This window comes from Ictalurus furcatus, chromosome 13 (assembly GCF_023375685.1).
Source record: "Ictalurus furcatus strain D&B chromosome 13, Billie_1.0, whole genome shotgun sequence".
NCBI classification, from domain to species: Eukaryota; Metazoa; Chordata; class Actinopteri; order Siluriformes; family Ictaluridae; genus Ictalurus; species Ictalurus furcatus.
In genome coordinates this window covers 22,985,946-23,013,680 of record NC_071267.1, presented here as the reverse complement: position 1 = coordinate 23,013,680, position 27,735 = coordinate 22,985,946, and the positions used below count along the sequence as shown (strand labels likewise).

At 36.9% G+C, this 27,735-nt stretch overlaps 1 protein-coding gene across 1 annotated transcript; it reads left to right on the top strand.

Annotated features, from left to right (window-relative positions):
- Window positions 1–899: 899 nt before the first annotated feature.
- On the top strand, window positions 900–24,406 carry pax2b (paired box 2b). Its single transcript, XM_053640293.1, has 10 exons — window positions 900–1,741; window positions 3,117–3,282; window positions 4,199–4,396; window positions 7,996–8,075; window positions 8,453–8,572; window positions 15,621–15,796; window positions 18,331–18,445; window positions 22,384–22,485; window positions 23,217–23,303; window positions 23,969–24,406. The coding sequence occupies exons 1-10, from the start codon at window positions 1,699–1,701 to the stop codon at window positions 24,040–24,042; spliced, it is 1,161 nt and encodes a 386-aa protein (XP_053496268.1). The 5' UTR covers window positions 900–1,698; the 3' UTR covers window positions 24,043–24,406.
- Window positions 24,407–27,735: the final 3,329 nt, after the last annotated feature.

Here is a 27,735-nt window from a genome sequence, read left to right as displayed (position 1 = left end):
AGATGTTGGAGCCTTTTTGTGGACATGCTTATACTGAATTAACTCTAGCAGAACAATTACGGGTTGTTATTTAAAATATATATATATAGAAAAAAAATAATTAATTAATTAAGAAATAAGAAATGTAATAATTATTGAATAAAGAAATTAATAAAATATATAATAATAAATAAGTGGCCTTTCCAACAAATAATATAAGGCCATTTTTATCTGCGATACCTCTTGAATCAGTGACTTCAAGTTGTTCAAAGATAGGTCTATATTTTTTTTTTTGAAAACAACAACAACAACGACATTTTTAAAAATCAAAATTGCATCTAAAATGGCTCTCCATTATCTATCTCCAAATCGTATTCGTTTAAATGAAAGCGCATCAGTGATGTCAATACCCTGTCAATAATTTGTGGACCTCAGTGGAAGTTTTTAACCCCCCACCTCCACACACACACACACACTCAGCAGCATGAAAACGACAGAGCGCCATCTACAGCGGAAGTGCTGCGGCATCTTGCTTCCATGCCGCACAGCAGCGCAAAACAAAACACCCCCCCCCCCCCCCCCAAAAAAAAAAAACAATCATTGAGATAAATAGAAATAATGAACGAATGAAAGCGAAATATCTAGAGTAATGAATTATAGGTATATATATATTTTTAATCCTTGGCATTGAAGAAGAAGAAGAAGAAGAAGAAGAAGAAGAAGAAGAAAAATACATTTTTGAAACATATGGCCAAATTAAATCAAGCAAAAATGACTAATTTTACGCGCATTACAATGTGTCACCTACAACAGCATCGTTTTCTACAGTTAATGCCATATTTTACAAATAGCATTTCATATAAACAATGTTGTGTTATAGCCATTAAACTGAATTCCTTCAAAGAAATAGCACGAAAAAATATTATATCAGCTGCAGGTAATATAAAGTGTTCCTAAATTCCCACTAAACTCTACAGCTATAGCAGAGCTGAGAGTTCACTGCGCATCTCCCTCCCCCTTTCTGGAGTGACAGGCGGATGGCCCTCCTCATTTTAGCCGCTCGCTTTTTACGTTGGCGAATCACAAAGTGTTGGAATCTGCTGCCTTTGTCTGAGAAGTCATCCATATAAGCAAAGAGGGGATCTGCAGCTTTTAGATACCGACACTACCGGCCCGGGGCTTCAGTCCCGGCCCACGGATCTCTCCATTCCACGCGCATCCCGTTAGTCTGTGACCGAATAAGGAAACCCCTGTCTAGCTTTGCGCATCTTGTTCTCTTTATCCTAACTAGCCGAAGCCACCCGGGATTTAGGACACGACCAGGCTCGATGGGACCGTCCGTGCTGTTCGCGGTTTCCGTACACGCGCGCTGAAAACGCCTGCTTCTGTAAACATCCGCTTCGATTCTGGTGATCGGTGTCAATTTACCAAACAAGCCTGGGTCATGCATGACACCTGACATATCCTACGTCCTTTTTCCTTTTCGCTGAGCGGACAGTTTCTCAAGAGGGAACTTTTTCCCCACCTGAAGTTTTCCGGTCGGAACCCGAGGGAATCGCACTCCTCTTCTTCACAAACACACCTGCGTCTTTTTGCGTCTCTTTTCTTGTTTTCTTTTTTCTTTTTCTTTTTTTAATTTTTTTTTATATATATTTTGATCTACAGAAGGAAAGCGAGACGGCGACTTCAGTTGATTACCTGTCTTTTCTTTGCTATCCAATGGATATTCACTGCAAAGCAGACCCCTTCTCCGCCATGCACCGTAAGTTTCACATGTCTGATAAGACCTAATGATGACAATTTACTCAAAAATATATATATATATTTATATTTATTAACAAACAAACAACAACTTAGTTAATTCTGCGTAGGCTCTCGCGAAATATTGCCATCTCACACTCATTATCCGCAATTAAAATTAAACTGAGGTTAAATAGAACAGTTCATTTGACAATAATAATAATAATAATAATAATAATAATAATAATAATAGTCGAGATATTTTGGTAGTATAATATTTTAAGGACACATTTTCAGCATTAAAAGAAATTCAAACATTTTTCTAAATGCTTCTTTACTTCCTTATGTCAGTCTAGTGTAAAAAGAACCCACAAAAGCAAAACCTCAATAAATAAATAAATAAACAAATATGATTACTATTTCCATGGAAACTAAACAATCAGCTATTTCAATAACGTGATCTGTTGCCGCCGCCTTTCATTCAACATTATTAATTCAAGATAATGAAGACATTCTTTTTAGAGATGTGTAACAGGAGGAACTCTTAATTATTTATAATAACGGAGTAAGGAATATGAATAAGCATGTAATGTAATAGCCTAGCAAAGAAAGGACAAGCGCCACTGCTGGGATCAGAAAGAAGAAAACAACATGGACATGGATGAAATTGAATAACAAAGAAATATCAAGTAATAATAAGAGAAATATATACACCTCTTATTTTTCAGTGTTTATATATATATATATATAAACCCAACAACTTAGCTGCAAGCTGAAATATTTAAACCACATTAAACAGTACTTTGCCTCAATTATGGCATAATTATTTGCAACATAATAATAATAATAATAATAATAATAATAATAATAATAATAATAATAATAATGATAATAATAATAACAACAACAACAACAACAACAATAATAATAATAATAATAACAACGTTGCTGTTTTTATTAGTTCTCAATTATTTTGAAACGTGTAAATTACATGTTTATTATTACAAGGAGTTCACAGATACACACACATACACATATGTCCTGCTTGCTCCAAACTGACTCTGGACGCGTGAACATAATATTAACACAAAAAAATAATCAACAAATATATTACTTACTTAAATGCTTTCTACGTACAAATCATACAGCAGTTCAATTTAAAGCACTCTGCAGTACACAGTTACAGCTTCTAGGCGATTGAGGCAATACTCTACTATTTTCTAATAAAAGCCTTAACTTGAAATAAATAAAAACAAAAATAAATATGTAGCTTGGTTCACTTCCTTAATTAAATGCTCTAATATTTATTAAAATGGAATAAAAAAAATATAAAAACCTCACAGAGAAATTGAGCTCTCTCTCTATGTGTGTGTGTGTGTGTGTGTGTGTGTGTACAGGGCATGGCGGAGTGAACCAGCTGGGCGGTGTATTCGTGAACGGCAGGCCGCTACCGGACGTCGTGCGGCAGAGAATCGTGGAGCTCGCGCACCAGGGAGTGAGACCGTGCGACATATCACGACAACTGAGGGTCAGTCACGGATGCGTCAGCAAGATCCTGGGCAGGTGAGAGAGAGAGAGAGAGAGAGAGAGAGAGAGAGAGAGATTCTGTTATCTATACATTCCTAATTAAATCCTAATTGTCTGTCAGAATTTATCTGTGTTTTCTGCATTGTGCATGTTGTATGGATGTGAGCAGGGCAGCTGGAAAAATCACATATTTAGTATTGATCTCGAGTCCAGAAAATAACTACTGCAAAAATTACTTGCACGTAGGCTACAGCCACTTTCTCCTCCACTTAGCCAAATATTTACTTTTAACTGATCCTGGCACATCTAATATCTAACAAACAATTATCGAACACAATTATCTAATAAATACAGACAGCATTCGCTGTAACCCACCTTCAAGTCTTATTAAAACTAGATTTAATTCTAGACAAATTATTGTTCAAATATTTTGAATTTAGATCAGGCTAATGACAACTCTGAGCCCCTTTGTCCAATCAGCGAAGCTTAACAAATGTTCTTAAGGAAATATAATAAAATATGTACATTTTAATAACTTTGTAATTTTAAGAAATCAGTATATATATATATATATATATATATATATATATATATATATATATATATATATATATATATATATGTCTAGTTTTATTTTAAGCCTTTTTAAAAGTTATTTTTATTGTAACTTATAGCCCAAATGTCTTAATCTTATACATTTCTTAACGTAATACATTTCCTAAACTAATAAATAACTTATAACAGGCCACCTCGTTTGAATAATAAGGAATGCTATTTACATAGTGTTTGTGTTAATGAAATTAGACATCTAATTTTAATATTTCACTTATTCGTTAATTATATGCTGTGTTTATGAGGTTGCAGATTTGAGGAATTATTGTTGTATATTATCCTACTGTGTACTGAATTGCTGTAGGTCTGCATGTACCATTATTCCTTCTGGGTGCTGCAGGTACTATGAAACTGGCAGTATAAAGCCCGGAGTGATCGGTGGCTCCAAACCGAAGGTGGCCACACCGAAAGTGGTGGATAAAATAGCGGACTATAAGAGACACAACCCCACCATGTTCGCGTGGGAGATCCGGGACCGGCTGCTGGCGGAGGGCATCTGCGACAACGACACCGTGCCCAGCGTCTCCTCCATCAACAGGTGAAGAACCTGGACATTCATTATTATAGAGCAGAGCATGAGGGCAGCGTGGGGGGATTATGGCAATGACTTGACGCAGAAACTTTATGATAGTTCTCCTAACAAGAAAGAAAATTGATTGTAAAGTTAGTATGGCGCTGTGGTTTGCAATCCGCGCAGAATCTCGGACTGCGACCCAAACAGCACACTATCATATTAAACAGTATGTCAAACTGATATGCCACCGGATTTGACGTGTTATTCAGGATGGCTTCCACAGCGCCACCATCACTCAGCATGTAACGCGACCACAAACCAGATTCGTAGGAACTTTGACGCGCCATGGAGATTTAGTTGGATTTCATAAGAAACAGAAACACGACTCCAAGATTAAGCATTGATAACGTTCATATAAGTGGATGCACACAATTATATCTGAGGAAAAGTTGTTGAATAAATAATGAAAAGCTGCAAAATATGCTTTGCTGCTTTCTGTGGAATGAATGACTGAATGAATGAATGAAGGGATAAATGAAGGGATGAATGAAGGGATGAAAAGCAAAGCAAAGCAAAGCAAAGAAAAGCAAAATACTCCCCAAAGATCTTGAAGGAATTCTAAAGAGGGACGGAGGATTCCCTTGTAGCCTTACACAATATGTTCAACCAAGCAATAAATAATCAAATCTGGAATTAGGCTCCATTGCAGAAGTCTGAAGTGAAAACGAGACGTTGGTTATTGATAAAGAGTAAAAGTGCACTGGAGTAAAAGCGGCAGGAGAGGAAAAGAAAGGCCTGTGAGCTTTGGTTAAGAGTCACTCTTCCATAAAACCAGCCTCGGCATTATATTTTAATGAGCCTGAATGCCAAAGAATAGACACGCCTCAGACAAGAAAAAGGGGAAAAATCATTTCATGCCTTGTGATTGCTTAAAAAACAGCTTTTGACACAAATTGATGAGAAATTTAAAATGTAGCCTGTGTAAATACAATTAAAAGCACCTCTTTAAGCTTTTATGAATTTAAATCAATTCACACTGGCTATTTAGAAATGGAAAACCGAGTCTTTGTTTAGGAGTAAAATTAATATATGAATGTGAGTTTTCCATTTAAAAAAAAAAAGAAATCGTCTATAGGTTATGTTCCATACACTCTTAGATCATTTAGAAACATTAAGAACCCTAAAAACCCTATAACAGTGTTTCCCTATCAGCAGAACCCTCAATTATCCAATGAAAGAACCCCCAATGAAGAACACCAAGAGTGTATATGATACTCAGACTGACACCTAACTAATATAAACCTGAAGAACACTTGAAAAAAATATTTGATGTGATGTAACATACAGGTTTATTTTACAACACACTGACACAGAATATGATTCATTATACAATAACAATCACAATAAGATATTTGATTTTCTACTTGTAATGTGTGTGTGTGTGTGTGTGTGTGTGTGTGTGTGTGTGTGTGTGTGTGTGTGTAAGAGAGAGAGAGAGAGAGAGAGAGAGAAAGAAACGCTGAGCTTGGGGCTGTTGACAATGAGAGGATGGTTCAGCTTTAAACACCTTTCTTTGGCATGCATTATTAACTCTTACAGAGTTCCTGTTGCACCGAGGTTTCTGCTCTGCTCTTCTCGTCACTCACAACACTGACCACAAGATATCAAAACAGCCCTCAATGGCACTCAATATTATTGATTCCCGTGTAAAGGCAATTTTAATATTTCTTCAGGGAATGTTCAGCTATGGGAATGCCATTAATTCATTCTCTCAAATTACTTGTTCAATAAGAAGCCAAATAAAGTGTTCAGATTTATGGAGACCGCACTAGTGATGGGGTCAAATTACTGTTATGGAGAGAGACAGAGAGAGAGAGAGCGAGAGAGAGAGAAAGTGTGAGAGAGAGAGTAAGAGACGGAGAGAGAGAGAGAGAACAAGAAACAATAAATAATTATTGATATATGATGACTGGTAAAGCTAAATCCGTTTCTTTAAAGCTGAGGCCTGAGGGCAGGAGTGTCTGAGGTGACACCAATGCATAATATCATGATATCAATGGCAGCACTGTCATTTTAATACATACATTTCAGACTTTTAAACAGGACAACCGCAAGACAAACGGCCAACCTAATTTGTAATTCAACAACTATTTTTAGAACTAGTATTGCCTATAGACCATAGAATGAAAAATACTGAACCTCATCAATATTTAGTATTGCAATATGTGAAGTAAATTTATGCAGCAATAAAGAAACAATAAGAATGTCTGTATGTTTATGTCTGTAAACTAATTATGCAATTACACTCACATTGCCAGTAAAGGGAAAAATACATATTCCCATATCAAGTTTTCTAAGCTAGATCTTACATATCTGAGCTAAAACATACACAGTGACACTTATGATAAATGACGCTCAAGTTTACAAATGAGTGTGACAGCCTCCTCGATTCCTAAAGTGCCTCTCAGATTACAGAAATCAGATGCTGGCGTTAGCTGGTGCAAAGTCACTAAGCAACTATTGCCTTCCTGTCACATGTAATTTATAGCCTTCTATTTGCATCTGTTTGCCCATGTGGCTAATCCTGAACTTTTTATTCCTATGTTTGGGTCAATAAAACCTCATCCATACCAGCTCTGTAGTTTTCCTCAGGAAGAGACAGAAAAGGAGAGAGATGGGAGAAATAGGTGCATGTGAGTGTTTGAAAAAGAGAGAGCAAAAAAAAAAAGAAGAAGAAATGATTAGTGCAAGACAGATAATGATGGTGAAGCTGATCATTGAGGTGAACTGATGTGATTTCATGGTTTGTTTGCAAGATCACTCAGAGCAAAAAATAAATAAATAAATGCAGCTAGAGCTTTTATACTTTCTAATTTGGGTAAAAAATGGACACACCCTTGGTTCCATTCTTGGGAACTACAAGCTCCTGATTTCTCTCCTTTAAATAATTATAACAAACGTCCTGTATCTAGAGTATAATCATTCCAGTAAAAACTCAAATGATTGATGGAGCTTAAATACTGTACTTAAGTGAAGTACAGATACTTGAAAACAGGACTTGCGTTGTTCGGAAGCCGATCAAGCAGATTAACACCTTAACAAGTCTATGGTAAACGGTAATGGATCATTATGTATTTATTTGTAAAGTTATTGTCATGTCAGCTAACATTAGTGGTATTACTGCCATTATGTATAGTTTGAGGGAATGTTTGACAACATTGCATAGTTTCTTGGTAAAGCTGCACTAATGATCAAAATTCATGTGATTTGTGATTTTTTTCCGATGTATGTTTCTTCATGTACATTTAATTTCATTTCATTTTCAAGTAATTCAATCGAATAATTTCTATTTATTATTATGATTTTTTTAAAGAACGCATTGTTCATCCCAAGGTTTCTTCTTCTTTTCTCCATCTATAAGAATAGCTTGCTTTGAGGAAAGAAAACCGCTATATAAATGAGCTTTTCTGTATTCTATTGTATCTTGTCACATATTAGACTGTTTCTGCTGCACCTCCTGATGCACTCTCATACAAAGTCTTCTTTCAGTATAGTAAAAAGTATGCAGTTATAGCCTCTACAGGCGCTGAAGCTTTGTGACCTATATCATTTTCATTTTACAGGATTATTCGCACTAAAGTTCAACAACAGTACCACCCCTCTCCTGATGGAACATCTCTCTCGACACCAGGACACACTATAGGTGAGATCATCGTACTGCATCATTAGCATATTTTGTTGTATTAATGTTTACTCTGGTTTTTTAAGCAGTTTAGGATTTTTTACATGGCTAACCCTAGACTTGGTGTATGGTGTTATACATGCAGCTCGGCAAACTTTACTTTAGAACATAATCAGTTAGCTTTTAGAAACATGTAGAAATGATAGATTTTGGTCCTGTGTTACTATAGCAATAAAATGTACACATACACACTCAATTTGCTTGGGTTTCACAGACTTTAGGTAGTGTAGGTACCTAGACATAGATACGTATGAAGAATTGGTCAATTGTTTATGAATACTCATAAATTGTCTGTGGGGAGTTCTCAAGCAACATGTTTCTCCTGTATCCCTTTATAGTTCCCAGCACAGCATCCCCTCCAGTATCAAGTGGATCCAGTGATCCAGTGGGTTCATACTCTATCAATGGCATTCTGGGCATCCCTCGTTCCAATGGAGAGAAGAGGAAAAGAGATGACGGTAAGCACATGGGTTTTCTACATGTTTTATCCTTTCCCGCTGGATCAAGAAGCGATAACTGTAAACATCTGACTCTTATTGATGCTTTTGGCTTTCCTAGAAATTCAAGGAACTTGCAGGACTTTTTGTTAATCTTTATGTTACAAAAGTTGCTGTACTGCCTAAAGCTGCAGGCATGCTGGATTTTCATTTTATTTTTCCTTTGGAGCAAACATTTATTTATTTATTAATTCTTTTTTCTTTTTTCTTTTTTCTTTTATTTTTTAGAAGACAGTCTTAATAAAAAAAACACAAAACTTGATAGTCTTAATAATTAGCAGTTCCTCTGTTCCTCAGTTCCTTTTTTAAGAAATAAGTGGTGAAAGCTTGTATTGTTTTAGGATTTCTTGTAAGGCTTCAAATAGTTGCTAATTCAATTTAGCTGGAAACATTATTCTAGGTAAACTACTGCTAAATAAACTATATTTACTGCAACTGGAAGCATATTTGTTTTTGTATCCTACATCTTTTTCTACTCAAATGAATTGACTTATTCTGCAAGACAAATTGCATTGCTAAAATTACATCTGAAGGGTTTTTTTTGTCCTTAGCATTAAGTATTTATGAATTTATGTTGTTTATATAATGATATGTTTTAGTCTTGCTGCAGTTGTAGCCTGACCTTAAATGTTATTTCAGATTTTTGGAGATGTTGTTATTTAAAAAGAAAATAATAATCACATGACTGTTGTCTGTCTGTACTCTGGCTGTACTCTTGTTGGTCTAGAAGTATGAGAAAGTATGATTATGATACGAGTTTTGGTTGTGAGGCCATGATCATGGGCTAATGGATGATCTACTCTACTCTACTCCGCTGTGATTAAAAGCTCTTCAGTAATTGCATGTCAGATCAACTCACTGAAAACAAGAGTAGTCAGTCTCAAGAATCCATTCAGCACAAGGACCCCAAATGATATTCTCTGTATTAAAACAGCACAATATGCACACTTGAAATGTATTTTTTGAGGCAATGCATTTTAAATATTATCCATAGATAGCTCTGTAGATACCACGTTAAGTGTGAAGAATCTAGAACAAGTTTAGATGCCGTCAATACTGCACATGCAGTCCAAACAACCACAGCAGATCATAATGAATCGAACGACTGATTTGAGATTTGCAAAAAGCCAACATGAGCAAGCCCAAGTGCTGTTATTTTCCTCCATTAGGTCACCATTTATGCAAGGTTTCAATGCTGTAGTGCAATCTGATGTTCCTATGACCGGGGTAAATGGCTTACTGTATGTTGCCCATAGCTGCTAAATCACCTCAAAGAAGAGTAGAGTGCTCAGTGTGAAGCTGATACATACGACAGATGCATTTAGCGGTCGTATGGTACAGAGATCTGGGAAAGAGGTCATTCGCCTGCTTAGAGTATCAGTCACTATGGGATGCTTCCATTTGTTCTGTCTCAGTTGGGCACGGCAAGCAGTAAGGGCACAGTGCCACATTATAGCTGAACCACGGAAATGATGAGAGCTAGGAGACTGGAGATATATGTGTGTGTGTGTCCCATGCGCTAGAAGATGACTGACTGTTTCAGGGGTTTTCCTCCTTCTGAACTGCCCTCCTGATGGGAGCCTATTTTCTTGATTTAAGTATCACCACTGAGGAAATGGGGAGAAAGAGTAATGGGAGGATAGAGAAGAGAAAGTATGAGGTCTGGGGGGTGGGGTTTATATTCTATATGTTTTATGTACGTCTCCATGAATGGATGTGAACTACAAATAGATTAACACATACACTCAACTGTATGAGCAAGAGTAGGAGTATTTTTGTATTAAAAAATAATATTAAAATATATTTGCAGACAGGGATGGGTTTATGGGGGGGCGGGGGGGTTAGCTAGATTTTATCCACCATTCCTTAAAGTTTGGGAGATTAAATGAAATTCATTGTGTATCTAAAATGCAATTATATATAGTCGTGAAAAGCATCCAACCAACACCTGCTCTGTTTATGAAAGAGAATACAAGACATGCAAAAGTTTCAGAATACTAACACAAAGCCAATCACAATCCTTTTGTGTGTTTGCATGTCTACTCATTTTTACCGGTTATTAGATCATCACGATGTATCTAATATGCTTGTACACACATACACTCTTAGGATTTCAAACTACCCACTCAATGTTGAGTCAGAGCTCTCCCAGCCTATTTCATAAAAAGAGAACATCAGCAGTACTGAGAGAGAGAGAGAGAGAGAGAGAGTGCATTTCCAAATGGAGGGAGAGGGGGAAAAATAACACTGAGCTGTGCTCAGAGAAAACCCTGCTGAGGGTTAAGAGTCGCCGTGTCAGCTACAACATAATAGATGGTGTTAGCGGTGGCGTCAGTTTGTTTTTAGCCTGCACTGTGGCATGGTGCCAGGCCGAGGCATCAGCTGTTGCCGTCCTTACAGTAGGGCTGAATTCAACAGCAGGCTCTGAGTCCAGCTACTCTTACCCACGCAGTGATGAGATAATGCGCCATGACACGCGTTTATGTACACCAGCACTCTGCCAGGGATGGCCACATGGACACAGGTGTCAGCTCGGCTATTAATCTGCCACTGCCACTGGATTACTGCAAATTACAAGCAGTGAGATGGTGTGTGTGTGTGTGTGTGAGAGAGAGAGAGAGAGAGAGAGAAAGAGAGAAAGATCTGCTGTGTCTTCCCGTGGCTGTCCGAGCAGCGAGATGGAAGTGACATTTAAGGGAATTTGCAATTCCGCTGAGAAAAGTAATTACCTCACAAATTAACATCTACCATCCATACTGCTCCCCCAACCCCTCCACTAGTACCTCATATCACAGAAATTACTGTACTGCTGCCTCATACGCTTCGGCTATTAAGGAGATGAAAGATCACACCGGTCACCCTTACACACATCCCAGCATGGGTTCACACACTCTGCTAAAGTACCTTGCAACTCTGCTTCTGCCAGGATTTACTATAGATAGGCTTCATATCTGACAGGTAAAAGTGTGCTGGTGTCTCGATCACACTGCTTTATCAGAAGCTTGATTACTCTTCAACTCTGTTACGTGCCTGAAATCAGAACAGGACTCACTGTGCTGCTGCTAGTGTGTGTTTCAACATGGGTTTAATCTTTCAGTTCAACTCCATTTTAGTTGTATAGAGATTTTAACAATAGACATTATGAAAAGCAGCTTTACGGAAATCCAGATGGAGATTAAAATCGATAATGAGCAAGCAGGGGCGAGAGTGGCAAGTAAAACTCATTGAGATGACATCAGGGAAAAAGGCATGAGACAAACCAGACTTAAAACAGAACCGGTCTTCTTCTGAGTTTATACAGCGGTACTCTTCTACAGCTGTATACTGGAAGAAGTGTGTTGAAATGATGTTCATTATTGTGAATAGGAGTCCTGAGTTGAACACAGCACAGTCTTTATGAGAAATCAGCAGTCGCTGATTGAATTTACTAATTAAATCATACAAATTTGTAACAATTTTTTTTTTTTATATAAAAATCATGAAATTTACAATTAGGAAAGGAGGTAGCACTCAAACCTTTCCATACAGCTTCATTCACCTCAAAAACAAAATCCAACCACATCTCACTCACACTTAAATTCAGATACATTGCTCATGAGATTAGATTCAGGGGTCAGGGTTTAGAAAATGTACATTTATGATTTTAGACACTGTACAGTATAAGGAGGAGTAATATAGTTAGATTTTGTTTATGAAACCATGACCCTGAGTGTACATTATGTATGTACAATTTTTATGACTCGCTTTCATCACGTACGCTCATTTGTATATTTCTAAAGAAGCATTTGAAGATTATTTTAATCACCAAAAACACTAAAACAGAGATGAAGTAGAATGAATACTAACAGTTGAACTCCATCCAGAGAAATTGCAAACAGTATATGAAAATGAATGAAAAGGATATTGCCTAGCTAAAAACAGTTATCAGCTACCTTGAAGCAGAAATAGTATGTTTGAGGTTATAGTTGGAATAATTAATATGTAATAGTGTAGTTCATACTTGATTTGTATATTTATATTTATTTATTTATTTATTTATGTACAAATGGTATTTCTTATCCAGACATGCTTCTGGCATAATGCTAAAATGGTGGCTATAAACATGCATTACTTGTTAGATACATTAGCCAAGTACATTATCTCCTTACAAAACTAAAGCAAAAAAGAAGGGAAAAAAAGTGCTTTTATTGTCTTGGGGAACATTGTGTATATTTCATTTTTGTTCGAAAGATCAGTTTTAACCATCTACAGTATGTGAGTGTGTATGGTGCCTTTCCATCTACTTCTTCCACATTTTCCTATTACAATCTTTTCACCCCTCTATTATTATTATTATTATTATTATTATTATTATTATTATTATCATCTCGCTTCCTCTTTTCTGTCCTGTCTCTCAGTCTTTCTTTTACTGAGAGGTCATGCCCTGTGGGTGTTGTGCATCCCGCAGTGTTTCAGAGCCGCTCCTGCGCTCTGATAGAGTGGCCTCCCTCGTTACCTCAGCTCTAATACTGCCTCACGTCAAAACGAATCCAGTGCTCACGCTTGCAGATCAATACTCCAGCAGCAGGGCAGGCGAGAATGAGACTCGGGGCCGGAGGCTCAAAGCGCACAGCCAATCTGGCTCCAGGTGAAGGCTATTACATAAGCACTGATGGGGGAAAAAAATGTAGACTCCATCTCTGACAAGCCAAGGTGTTCTGGTGTCTTGATCACTGCTTCATCAGATGCTTGATTACACTCCAAATCCACAATGAAGATGTTTAGTGTACAAACTACACAGCAATTTATTGTTACCAAACACTATGGTAATGATACAGTCTCGCAGATTCCTATTTGAGCTATAAAAGCATCACATTCTCATATTTTATTCATTTATTCATTTTAAAGCAAGTTATTCAGCAGCTACAGTGAAACTAATAGAACAGTAAGTACAGATGGCGCCCTTTTTTATCTTCCAGCACATTTTTATAGCTTTTGTGTTGGATTTGCAGAGAGACGCTCTGCTGACGATGACATTTGATAGCTGCAGTCAAAATGCCAAAGCCACATTAGCCCGAGCAGTAATTGGCTTGTGTGTGTTTCTATGTGTATGTGTGGGTTTGTGTGTGGGAAGTTTGTGTCACTGGTGTGCATGACAAATGCACTTGTATTGATCAGGTTTGTGGTCCTGGCCCTGTAATGGAGGGTAATTAATGACTCCATTTGCCCCAGCGCACACTAGAGGAAACGATCCCCCTGCCGTCAGGACCCACTAGAGCTGCCTGCAAAGAAAGCCAGCTCAGAAATAGCTGTGGAGAGAAGAAATCAAATGGATAGGAAAGATTCACAAGGCAAAAGCGAACATCATGTCTCTTCTGAGTTACAGAATCAATTAAAATTCCTTCAAGTCAGTGTAAGTCCTAAGTCTTGTCAGTGCAGTCATCGATTCGTCATAATTTGATGACCACACACACCCACGCATGCACACCAGGTGAATGATGGGCGAGGTGCTCACGCCTGGGGTTATGTGGTGGGAAGAAGGTCACAGAGAGGAGCACAGAGGCAATAACGTGCTGAAATGGAACCAGCAGACAGACATGATTGATCAATTGAATTCAGCAGCAGAGAAAAGCACTGGATTAAGCTCAGCATTATAGGCGCGATGAGTCAGGCCATGATGTTCATCTCTGCTTCATTTCAAGCTTTGTACTCTACCCCCCACTCTCACAGAATCTCAGCCTCAAATCTCTCTCTTACTACCTCACTCACACTTGTACTCTCTCTCTCTCTCTCTCTCTCTCTCTCTCTCTCTCTCTCCCAGCTGGGCAATCGATAGTGCTTGTGCATATCATACATTATCAGGCTCATGAGCCAAGGAGACAACATAATCTGTGGCAAATTTAGACTGGCAGCGAAATACCATGCCAATGTGGGTGTATGTGTGTGTGTGTGTGTGTGAGTGTGTGGGCGGGGGGGGGGGGGGGGGATATGTTCAGTTGAGTCGAGGCAGATAAAAACACAATTGTTGTGAGGAAGGCAACAAAGGCAGACACAACTCTCCTCTAAGAGAATGGTTAATCAGGTCAGCGGGTTATGTAGAGGAATTGCTGCATTTGCAAATTGTAGTTTAACCAGTGTGGGGACTAAGTAATCACTTTATACCTGGACAATACTTTTATTTGACCTGTGTCAGCTTCATGACTAGTAAATTAATAAACCCGGGGCATACAAATCACTGCATAAGCTGAGGAAACATTTAAAATCATGCATTTTGATTACAAACTAACTTAAAAACACAAGTATCCGTATGTATTCAATACCTTAAGGCCCTTTTGGATAAAGTTAACTTTTCAAGGAGCTTGTCACTTCTTCAAATGACTTTTTATTTCCACCCAGCTGACCAGTGTTAGCAGTTCTCTCTCTCTCTCTCTCTCTCTCTCTCTCTCTCTCTCTCTCTCTGGAAATTCCAGACAAAATATATACAATTTTTTAACGAATTCAAACGTGTTCTGAAAAAATCTCAAATTTTACAGGCAAATGTTACTTTTCGCTTTAGGAAATGTTTTCTGCCCACTGCTACACACCATATTTTGTTGTCTTTGCTTACCCATCCAGAGAATTGTTTAATTACTTCAAGCAATCATGAAATGACAGACACTTTTGAAGAATCTTGCAAAGCAGTGTAGATTCTATGGGTCGTATCACTTCATGACAATAGTCTTCACTGAGAGCTTGTTAGAAAGAAAAAGAAAATGAAGTCAATTATAAAAGAGGGCAAACGCACAGACTAATTAAGTAATGTCAGCTACAGTCATCATAAAGCTTTTCTTTTTTATTTCAATATGCCACAATATCATCATTATAATGTTCTATAATTAAATGCATTATCAAATAATAATCGAAAGCCTCTGGTTGGTTTTTGTATTCTTCATATTCTTCAAAAGTTTATATAGATCCCAATAAACAAGTTGATATACTGTAAGTTGTTCTCAGTGTTTTTTTACTTTTATTTTATTTTCATTCTCTGTAGATGGTTCAGAGGGTTCAGGGCAGAACAGTGACTCCCAGGGCAGTGTGGAAAGCCTTAGGAAACATCTACGTGCTGATGCCTTTACCCAACAACAGCTGGAGGCCTTGGATCGAGTGTTTGAGCGACCAGCCTACCCTGATGTCTTTCACAACACGGAGCACATCAAACCAGAGCAGGTGAGCATCTTTATCCTCCATGCCCCTCTCTTGGAGCTGGTTTGCTCAGCAGAACATGAGCAAGTTGAATATTTTCTCACAAGTATGAATCTCCAGTTCCACTTAAATGTTATTGAAGGTATAGCATGCACTAGAAATCTTCCACCTGATGACACTTATATATGCCCAGTTCAGGCATGAAACTCTGTCTGAGCACTGATTGGCTCCCTCGATGCCGCTCAACAGCCTATCAGCCACGCTTCTCTGCCCACGCAACCCTTTATAATCCCAACCAACTCGCCATCTACTGCCTGCGTGTGCTACTAAATTTCATATCCTACCCCCCCCAGCACCACTGTCTAGATCTGCTATAGGGGGATGCAGCATGCTTCTCTTCTTTCTAAGTCTGTACATGACTATCAGAGCAAGTATTGGTACTCATTCAGCAGCAGCGTAGCAGATTTAGTCTGCCAGACCAAACCTATTTACACTCCATCCCCATCTATAAAAGCTCACAATTTCACCCTGAGAGTTGTCATGCCTGAATTTTTACATTAGGAAAATGTAATTGCAAAATAATTAGCAAAAAAAAAGTGCAGAACAAGAGTGGAGCAGAGAGAGAAGAGAGGAGCAGCTGTGTTGTTAAACAGCAATTTATCATCCTTCTAAAGGAACAAGGTAAAATCTTACACTTTATTGATCTTGTGATGGAGAAAATGTTTTAAAAAAAATAAATAAATAAAATAAAAAAATCTGCTCTGTGATTCAGCTTTATAATGTCACTTTGTCTGAACAAATTATCCATACAAACACATGAACACATGTCAAGTAAATCTGATCAATTAGATCTATTTAATAATTAATAAACTAAAACATCCAAAACAGTCTAGCTTGCTATCTGCCTATTCGTTTGTAGTTACTTCCCCAAACCGAGGACTCATGTCGCTATTAAAGCAGTGACCCTTAATGTGGAATTTCCACCATAGTGCTCACTGTACAGTGTCAGGTTTATTGAAATGGATAACCTTTATTTACTTTCAGTAGACTATTAAAAATAAGTGACTATTAATTTTCCCTTGAAAGCAGAAGTGTGAGCCATAAGGGGAACGACCTAATTGAGTTCATTTTAATTTGGGGGTGATCGCGTGGCATTACTTCAGCGATTAATCAGTCCGACAGCACTCACCTCCAGAAGAAGGCCTAATTTGCAGCTAATTACAAAACTGATTTTCACTGCAAGATCAATACCAAAACGAATTGGAAATGACTCGCTATCACAAAGACAGTCAAAGCGGGTGTTAAATGTGTGGGGGAGGTACAGAAGGAAAGCAGCGAAGGGAGTGAAAAAGGAAAATATGGTCAGATAATGTTCCAGAAAAATCAACTTTAATTTGTGGCAGTATTAATCAGAGTATTTTCTTATTTGTAGTGCCCCCATAGCTCAGGCCTCATTATGCTCAGTCTCCGTCTCTCTCTCTCTTTCTCTCTCTCGCTCTCTTGCTCACTCTTTCTCTCTCTCTCTCTCTCTCTCTCTCTCCCTCTCTAACTCTCTCTCTTTCTCTCTCTCTCTGGTGTATGCAAATGTAGGGTTATTAGTTAGGTGTCTGAGTGCTGTTGAGGGCATTAAAAAGCCATTTTGGAGTTTCTAAGCCTGATGGCCTCTCCCCTCCCATGCTTCTGCCGGCCATGTGCTCATCCCTTTCATATCTTTCTCTTCCCCATGACCATGGCATCTGCATGAGAATACTACTGTTCCGCACAGGGGCCTCTTAGGAAAAGAGAGGAACATCGGCTGGGGCCAAGACGAACAGTTGTAGCAGACAATTAGAGTTTATCTGTGATAGAGACAGACATGGCTGGGGTCAGGGGCCTCCCCTGTGTCACGCACACACACACACACACACACACACAAAGATCTGGGCAAACATTATCAATGTGCAGACGCCGGAAGTCTCATTTTATTAAATAACAAAAAAAGGAGGGGGTTGTCTCACATCTGTTGACACGGTCTGAAGAGTTTGTTTGGTAAAAAAGGAAGCCACTTTCAGATTGAGAGCATCCATGAAATGATAAGCAAAGAAGAAGATAAGCAAATAGATGCGGTTTTATGACTCCAAAGACCAAGGACAAGTTTTAACATGGATACTTGAACCTAATTCAACAGTGGTGTGTGTTGCACAGATTATTCCATCTGCAAATATGATCTTAAACAGTAAATTTAAAAAGTAAAGAAAACAGGAAGAGTAGACAAAAGGTTTCTCATCAATGTCTCATCCTTTAAGCCACACACAAACAGGGACCTATTATATTGTTCTATTTTCTGTTGATTCATTTGGAAGAGGCTTTTATCTAAAGCTGCTTATAGAGACAGGATACAATCCAAGCAGAGATAAGGGTTTGCTCAAGTGACTTTCTGGCAGTCCCGGGATTTTAACTGTCAACCTTCCAGGCATTAGCTCTGATTCTTAACACACACATAAGCACACAAGAAAGAAAGAAAGAAAGAAAAATCCATAACAGATATATTAACCATTATTATTTCTCTGTGCTTGCAGGCTAGTGAGTATGCCCTTCCTGCTCTGAACCCAGGACTGGATGAGGTTAAACCTAGCCTGTCGTCCAGCAGCTCCTCAGACCTGGGTGCCAGCGTGTCCCAAAGCTACCCTGTAGGTAAGATCAACTGGACTCTATCTAACATCCATATGTGGCACAATATCACATACAAACCATTAATGTAAATAATTCACATATTTCATTTAACGATGTATTACACAAAGAACAAAACGTAGCAAATTCATTTATTTTTTCTAAGCAAGAAAGGTGGTCGAATTTTTTTTATAACATTGTGAGCTATTGTTATTCTTCCACTGTAAAAAAAAAAAAATAAAAAAGTCAAACAAATCAGCTTTATGCAAGATGAGCTTTTGTCAGTCAACAAGGACAATAATGTGAAGTTTTGTTTATTTACTGCAGGAGTTAATTTCTGGTCACATGTATAATATACAGCAAAACAAACAAATCAATAATATTTAGTTGTATAAATGAATCTTGTGAGTAGACATCAGGATAATGCTTTTTTCAGACTGCTTTTTGTGTAGTACAACTCATCCTGGACAGTTTTTTATCCTTCATTTTTTTAATCATCAGTGTTATTTAGTCCATTCTCAAAGTTAAATATGAAATGAGGATGCGTATTTGACTTGTGTTCTAGCATGTGTGTCTTTATATTCCCCACAGTAACTACTAATACTAATAGGATGTGTGTAGGATGTAATAATCAGGTGTACGGTTTGTGCCCGAGTTAATGGTAGTGCTACGGTTTACACTCCAGTGATAAACAGCTGAGGGAAACTCAAGCCTCCATTTAGAGGCGGCTGAATGATCTCTCGCATTTAGGCCCAAATCCAATTTCCAAATGAATAGTTCCTTTACAAGGGGAAAGGAGCACAGATTATACTCATCCTCAAAATGTTTTCCAGCACCAATTAAAATGGCCACAGTTATTGATCATGTTGATTTTAGGCAAGGGGAAATTTGCATAATCTATTAAAAATAAATTATTCATGAGGTACTGGGTGCCAAAAGAGATGGGGATTGTTGGCGAAGTGTGAATACTTTTTAGATAGAGATCTTTTGTGTCCTTTGCTCATCGAATAAAGATTTTGCATTTCATTTTGCTTGGCATTAAAATTCAGAGACACTGTGTTATTTATTATTTAGACATAAATAAAAATATTTTGATAATATCCTGATATGAGATGAACTGTGTATATGTATATATATATATATATATATATATATATATATATATATATATATATATATATATATATATATATATCCATTATATAATTATAGAAATAATTCCTTTATAAATCCTTCCATAATAATCTGGATCAGCTCTTCCTTGCTAGACGTTTAGAATAATTTGACTCTGATTCAATATGAAAAAGTTAATGGATGAGAAAATTACAACAGGTCTGACGCTACTAACCTGTGAGGACAGTGTGAGAATACGTCCTGTAGCTTTTAGCCCTTGCTTTCTCTCCTAACAAAGCACCTGTCTTTGTCCTCACCAGGGGCGCTCACGCTCTCAGGCTCAAAAATTAATGCTTAGGTCCTTTCCACAAAAGCAAACTAACCTTTGAGCACACATTTGATAATGGACGACTTTCACTGTGCAGCCAGGGAATTAAAGCAATTTGACTTTCCAAACATCCTTTGCTTAGTCGTAATTAATTAGGGTGCAGGGGCTTTTGCCTAGTGATAAATTGCTCCATCCTGAATATAGAAAATGGAGGTCAGAAGATCCCTGTGCCATGTTGTTGCAAACACTAAGGTGTCCCTATCATAGAAAAATGCTCCAGATCGACCCACTGCCCTAAAATAATCTTTTTCCTCCTCCCCCTCCCCATCCTCTTCCTTCTTCTTCTTTTCCTCACTCTTGTTGCAAACACAAAGATGTCCCTCTCATAGAAAAATGCTCGAGCTTGACCTACTACCAATACTACTACTAATAATAAAAGTAATAATAATAATAATAATAATAATAATAGTAATAATAATAATAATAATAATAATAATAATAATAATAATGTTTAGTATATTCAATATGTAAAAAGGTCATTCTCAGTAAATGATAACTGGCTTGGAGGTATTATTGAGGTCTTGTTTGTCTTTTATCTTGACAACAGGATAAAATGTCTGAGTGGTAATGTTGATTTAAGATTAAGAAAAGCTTTCTCAATGCTTTTGCAGCTTTGAGAAAAAGGATTATAGCTCATTTTTAATTTTTCTCACTCAAAGACACAGATCCAAAGTGCTATATGCACATATCTTCTTGTGTGTGGATTTAGTGAGAGTGTTTAGTAGACTCTCCCTTATGACTGAACCTGTCGGTTTGTCCACATCTTTTCCCCAGTTGTTTTAGAATCCTTTTCTCTCATTTTTATATAATGAATTAAACTTTTTACAATTTTTTTTTTTAAATTTTCCTTGTTGACAGAAATTCCAAAACATTGTTAAGGCCTTTTCTAGCATTTTTCTATTATGTATTTAAATGGAGCCTAATCAATGACCGTATTTGGACTGGGAAAAAAAACTTTCACATTGTTGCTTGTTGGATATTGTTGAGTCAAATTCAAACGTTTTTCCAAACATTCAAATTGAAGTTTAGTATGTTGTATTCGCATAGCTAAATACAGTCTTAAATATGCATTGCCAAAGCTTGTGTTTCGGAGCATGTAAATCAATGTAAATAGAGGTAAAATATTATTACTAATAAAGCCTTAATTGCTTTAATTGCTTAATTAATTGCTTTAAAGCCTTAATTGCTTAATTGCTTAATTTCCTTTGGTACTCTAGAAAATTCCTTAAACAAAAACTGTCCAAATTTCCACCAAAAGAAACTTGTTTTTGGGAGTCATTTACCATGGATTTTTTAGTGATCCTCAAGGTTTCCTGCTTTGGGAACATAAATTCATCAATTCATGCAACAATTTAAACTTATAGGCAGTCAATTAAAATGAAATTTGAAGAAATTGCTAGACATTACACATGTCTAGTATGTGAATGTGTTTGCCTGCATATGAAGGATTTTTGGAAGTTGGGAAAACTTTTAACAATATTTGAGAAAGGAAGTGCAGATAAAAAGCAATGGCAAAAGCTGTTTCTTCCTGGTACTCTCTATGGAACAGGCTCGATGGTCTGTGATTGCCGTAATGGTTGCTGGCCTGCTCATTAAAGTTGCACTGGTGACCGACTTTCCCCTCGTCCCCTGCCACCTCTCCCTCTTCCTCCCTCTCCCAATTTTTCACTCTCTACAACAATGTCGCTAAGGGGCCCCTGACTGGCTGCTTTGGCTGGCTCTGGGCTACACGTGGCTGCCTAGGACAGCTAAGCGTCAGCCCCAATTACCGCTCTGAATGCAGAGCTTTTCTGTGTGTCTATAGAAGGAATGACTGTCCGGAAGGGTCAGTATTGGCCATTGTGACTCATGCTTGCCGTTGTGCTCATCTCTGAGTCATATATGGGGTGATGACCAGCATTTAAGGGGTCTGATTGTAGGCGACATTGGAGATTTTCACTATTGAGTCAAGGTTTATTTGTATTTGTGCCTTGTATTAGACTCTTGAAACTACTCCTGGTGTCATCTTTTTTTAATATACCTTTTTTTAATATACCAATTGTAGCAAGGGCAATCATTATTAAAATTCAATTGATGGTAGAGAGATTCAATAAAATGGATTGAATTTCTGAAATGTTGGGGAATAAAAAAAGTGCTATCATGGTTTCTCTGTGATTGAATCACCTGAGATCAACTAGCCAATGGGAATCAATAAAATACAAAAAAAAAATAACAACAAAAAAACCCTGACCTGTGAGCTAAAATATGAAGGTAGTATAAAATGATTTATAAATAACTTGGGACTTTTAGAGAATATACAGACATAAAATAGGATTTGCAAAGTTTTCCTTTCCAATAGATTTTTTCTATCCATACATTGACCTACATTGAAAAGAACTGAAAATGCAATTATGACTCAGACCCTTAAAGAGAAGTCAATAGCTGACACTAATGAAGTGTGTTGTATGCTCTCTGTGTATAGGTAGAGATATGGCTAACACAACCTTACCTGGCTATCCACCTCACGTCCCCCCTACAGGACAGGGCAGCTACCCAACATCCACACTGGCTGGAATGGTTCCTGGTGAGTAATAATCTTGGACATTTTCCACATATTTATTAAGAAACATCCCGCTGTCTAGCAAAGAACTTTAGAATCCATTACTTTCAGAGATTTGGACTGATTCTTTGATATTTCTCTCTTTGTGAAGCAGTAAATAAGTGTAGATAATGAATTTAGCCTATATGGTCACTGCTTTTGAATTATATAGACAAACTGTCTGAAACCATGGCGAGGTCTTTCCTTTTCTCCTTGTCCATCCAGAAAGAGATTTAGTGATGGCTCCCAAAACACTGTTAAAGTCAAGAAGGCCATTCTTCACCTTCTGCATTTAAAGCCTGCTCTTTATAGTGTCATAAAAATGAGAGGGTGTTATACCAACACAACAGATCACCACCACTGTCTGAATTCCTATACAATGAAATTCCACGGCACAAAAAGAAAGATACTTGGGGAAGTAAAAAAAAAAAAAGAGCACAAGAGCAAGTTGTCACTAGAGAACCTACAGTCAGGGAAAGAAAGAAAGAGAATGAGATGGGAAGAGAGAGCAGAGCGAAACACCAACATGAAGCACCACATTGATTTTAACATGAGATTACTGTTCACCAGAGACCAGCAAAATGAGGGCAAATTTTCAGGCAGCAGAATAAAGAGGCTATTGGTCCTCTCTGTGACTCCCTTGCTGATTCTGAATGTACTGCATTTCTCTGATAAAGTACAAGCACTTTTTAATGGCCTTATATGTCTTGCTGCAGGGAGCGAATTTTCAGGGAATCCCTACAGCCACCCACAGTATACAGCATACAACGAGGCCTGGCGCTTCAGCAACCCAGCCTTACTGAGTGAGTATTACTACAACTGAGGAAAAGTTTACTAGTAACATAACAATGAAATGTTTAAACACCACCACCAACATGCCAATTCATTACAACAACTCAATTTGTATGAAAAGTTACAAAGTTAAGTTTAGGTTTAGGGATACTGTTGCACTTCATTCATATGGAATCAAGCAAAAAGCAAGCAAAGAGCACTCTTGAATTCAGATTTTGCTTCTAGCTTGGAACAAATCTTTGAAATAGTCCCAGAACTTTAAGGTACAATTCAATCCAGAATCCAAAATAAATACAATGTAACATACATTTTAGAATAAATGTAAAAAGGTCAATTATAAATCTTACAAATTTGAACAAGCAATGATAATGTAATTGGATCTTGTACAATTTCATTTGAAAGAAGTCAAACATGCCATGACACAAACGGCTAAATCTACTTGGAACTCTACCAGGTAAGCAGTGTAACTGATAGAAAAGTAACTGAGCAGATTGCCTGGCATGCATTATTACTCCATCAGCTGAGTTTTAAATGTTTGCAAAACACTGTTTCATAATGAGACTATTTTTGATTCAAATACAAAATAATTGACATCATACCTATGATTCTGACTGTATATTTTAGGTCTGGAGTTTGCCTTATTGAAATGGTACGTCCCTCTTTTGTTAACTTCCAGGTTCCCCTTATTATTATAGTGCATCCCGAGCCTCTGCACCACCAGCTGCTGCCGCTGCTTACGACCGCCACTAGACACCATGAAAACCAAACCCAACATTGCCTCAGACTTCCTGTTGTGCCAGTGTGAACAGCAGAGCAGATTGGACAAGGGCCGCTTTGAACATGAACGAGCCAATCAGGACATCAAATGGCTCACTCACATTCAGCCATCCAAATCCAACTCCAACTCCAACTCCAACACTTACAGTGCGTGACCACATCTCAAAGACTACTGAGAAACCTTGTGAGAAATTATATAAATGTGGAAATTGACACAATGAGGCAATTTGAATCAACAAATTTAGCTTTTCCTTTTTCATATTTTCTTTTCTTTATCATTGTGGATGAAAACGTTCTTTTCTGTTTTGTGACTGAGTGTCACACGGCAACACATCGTTTCTCTGCTCATGTCACACTGCTCTCTCTCTCTCTCTCTCTCTCTCTCTCTCTCTCTCTCTCTCTCTCTCTCTTTCTCTCTCTCTCTCTTGCTTTCAGCTGTGCAATGCAGTATTATTCATCTGGATCATTACATATTCACACACACATACATACAACAGAACATACATACAACGGAGCATACCTAAACTCAGCATGTCACCTCTTCTCCTTCTTCAGTTCAAAGCCATGAACTGAGGATTGAAACATTGCCTCAGTGAAAAACAGTGATAATGTGATGAGAGCGGAGAAACGAAAAGATTTATCCACAAGAAAGGACATGCCTACTGTATACCCTGGTTTCCATCCACCCAGACTGGGGAATTAGTAAATATATATTCCTAACCTAATTTTTGCGTTTTCCTTTTTTTTTTTTTTTTTTTTAATATATATATATATATATATATATATATATATATATATATATATATATATATATATATATATATATAAACCTGCAGGCTTAATCCTAAATGACAATGCAGTATGCATGATTTATTTTTGTTAAATGTTTCTGGATATGGCAATACCAGGTGTTATCATTTTCTTTTAATTTTTGCACTACACATCATTCTTACTTCAAATATACACTGGTACCCAATATTCAATATCTAACCAATTTGTGATTACACTTAAAAGGGATGTAGTGAAGGGAATCTAGTGTAAACCACACTGTAAATTATTGTGTAAAATCCTGGCAGCTTGTGTTACACGTGAAAAAGTGATTTTCCTTTCAAATCCACTGATATCGAACAGCTTATAATTATATATTTATTGTAACTTTGATTGAAGGTTTGACAGGCACATTATGAAGAAATACTCCAGACATACTACTGATCCAACATGGCATCTAATGCTCTAAATGTGTTTACAAAACTTTTCTCCTGCTCCATGTTTTCAAAAATATCTTCAAATGAGGTGTTATAGCAGACACTGCAGTAGATAATGCATTATTGATTTCTTAGTTACTCAAAATTGGCTCAATGCTTAAGTTAAACTTAGAGATAAGAAAACGATAATCCTGTGCTTTAGGATGATCCAACTTTCTTTGAAAAAAGGGCAAGTTATTTCATCCAACACTTTAAGTGCAATTGCTTGTCATTCAGAGGTTGTTCTACACAATCCCTTCCGCATCAAATCAATCACGCTCAAATGGACGACAATTTCATGGAACACAAATGTTTGACATAATAAATGTGACAAAATAAAAATAATAAAAACAACATAATATATCAGAAGTTACATTACACTTGCCAAAGACTTTTGTTTAATGTTTTATTTGCAGTCTAATGTATTGTGATAACAGTATTATGGTAAAACCATTAAGATATGTACCTATGCAGAGGGAAAACACTGTCATATGCATATAAAACTACTGAAATGATTTTTAGTCTGTTTATTTACCATTATTTATATTTTTTTTCTTAATTTGTCATGGGTTCTTGCTTTATTATATGATTTATTATGTAACATTTTCCCCTCTGTAAATAGTCATTTAAAAAATGATTACATATTGCTCTGAAGCAGTATCATGCATATTGGTCTTAACTGTAAACTTTAATAATACAATATGAAGGAGAAAGATCAATATAAGACAACTGCCCTGTTGAACAGAGTTCTTAAAAATAATGGCCTCAGTTTGCTGTTGAGTGCGAATAATATTAATATGAATTCATTTTCACGAATTAATCTTTGGCCTGGAAATTCCTATGCATATGTAAAGGAATATTTCTTTAAAACATATAATTATTCACTGAAAAAAAGATCATACTTCATTTCATGAATATATGTTTTTAGTGAAATATTCCTTCCATTGCCACAAAAATTATGAGCTCTAGAAGGACCAGCTGCACACCAAGTCCTTCTTTTTAAACAGCACGCTGTCTGAGACACTCAACGATTCATAACAATACAAATCAAGAGCAATCAGATGAAAATCTTTCAACCAATGTATTATTTTCTGCACACAGTAATGAAATCTGTTTTCACGTCACAACATATATTAAGTAAAGAACAACTGAAGGACTTTATTAAGGACATTCTTCCTTGTCTCATATTTGAATTTCTCTTGGAATCTGGCTCCAAACTTTCATGAACGAATCTATGACACTTAAACACACTTGAGACTGTCACATGTAACTGAGAGCTTAAGGATGTCTTGACTGTGAAGCGATGTGGACGATTAATGACAAAGCCGTGTTACTTCAATCATTGTTTAAATATAAGTCTGAATTTTTGTGCATATGAAAAAAATAAATTTTATATGTCAAATCAAAGACCGCCGTATGTGATGTTTGTTTCTAAAAGCTATAAACAATTTATACAAGTGTATTTTAAAGAGTCATTGTTCCATAAACAAAGGTATCGGTCAGAGTTAAGTTATAAAAAATCATACCTATACATTAAGTAAGGAATAACACATGACAGGACATGCTGTTATAGGAAAATAATCAGTGATGGTTGATTGTTTCCTCCAACCGCATGTGTTGTAGTGTTTTATTCTTCTTATACCCAAGTCATTTGTTAATGATTACACATTTTTATGTAATAACACACTTTTATCCATTTATAATGACATTAAACAAGACCCTGATAACACTTTAGTTATAACAGCTATAAACAGTCATTCCCTTACCAGCCTCGAGAAACCAGAAAGTGTAAATAGTATTGGAAAACTTACTGAATGTTTTAAAAAGGCTAATACCGGAAACTCCTTTATGTTAAATAAACTTCTCCTTACAAAAACTTCACTGATTGCATTGTTAAACAAGTCCCTGTGAATGAAGTGTTACTATAGAAATGATAAAGTATTAGAATAACAACATTAATACAAACTATATAGCTGACATGATTGTCAAGCTGCCGTTAGAGAAGACTAATCAACACCATTTGACCAATAAGAATCAAACATTCAACTGCATTGTGGCATTATGTAATATAATCTATTCATATTAGATACCTTGCCTATTACTACTTCATTCATGAATGGTAAGTGGTAAAGCAGTCAAACTAAGTTAGCAAATAAAATACCAAATAATCATTGATGCAGTTCAAGTTGCTAAATGTCTTTGGACAAATCATTTCAAGTGCTGGACTTCACCTGGAGCTTTCTAAACAGCTTAATGCTTTTCTAAAAGGAAATTCTTCTCACCCAATCCAAAATGTAATTAGGAAATTTAAAGCAACGTGAATGAACTTCTTTAAGGTAGGAAGCGAGTGAGAGGCATTTCTAAAGAGGGCAGAAGTAATGTTTTCTTCATGTTTTGGATCACTGAGCACATAAAGTGTTTA

Bases quoted from the DNA above. Each gene is read 5' to 3' on its own strand.
- pax2b (XM_053640293.1), top strand. From the start codon at position 1,699: ATGGATATTCACTGCAAAGCAGACCCCTTCTCCGCCATGCACC. The intron at 4,397-7,995 runs GTGAAGAACCTG...TTCATTTTACAG, and splicing joins AGCGTCTCCTCCATCAACAG to GATTATTCGCACTAAAGTTC. The intron at 15,797-18,330 runs GTGAGCATCTTT...CTGTGCTTGCAG, and splicing joins AGCACATCAAACCAGAGCAG to GCTAGTGAGTATGCCCTTCC.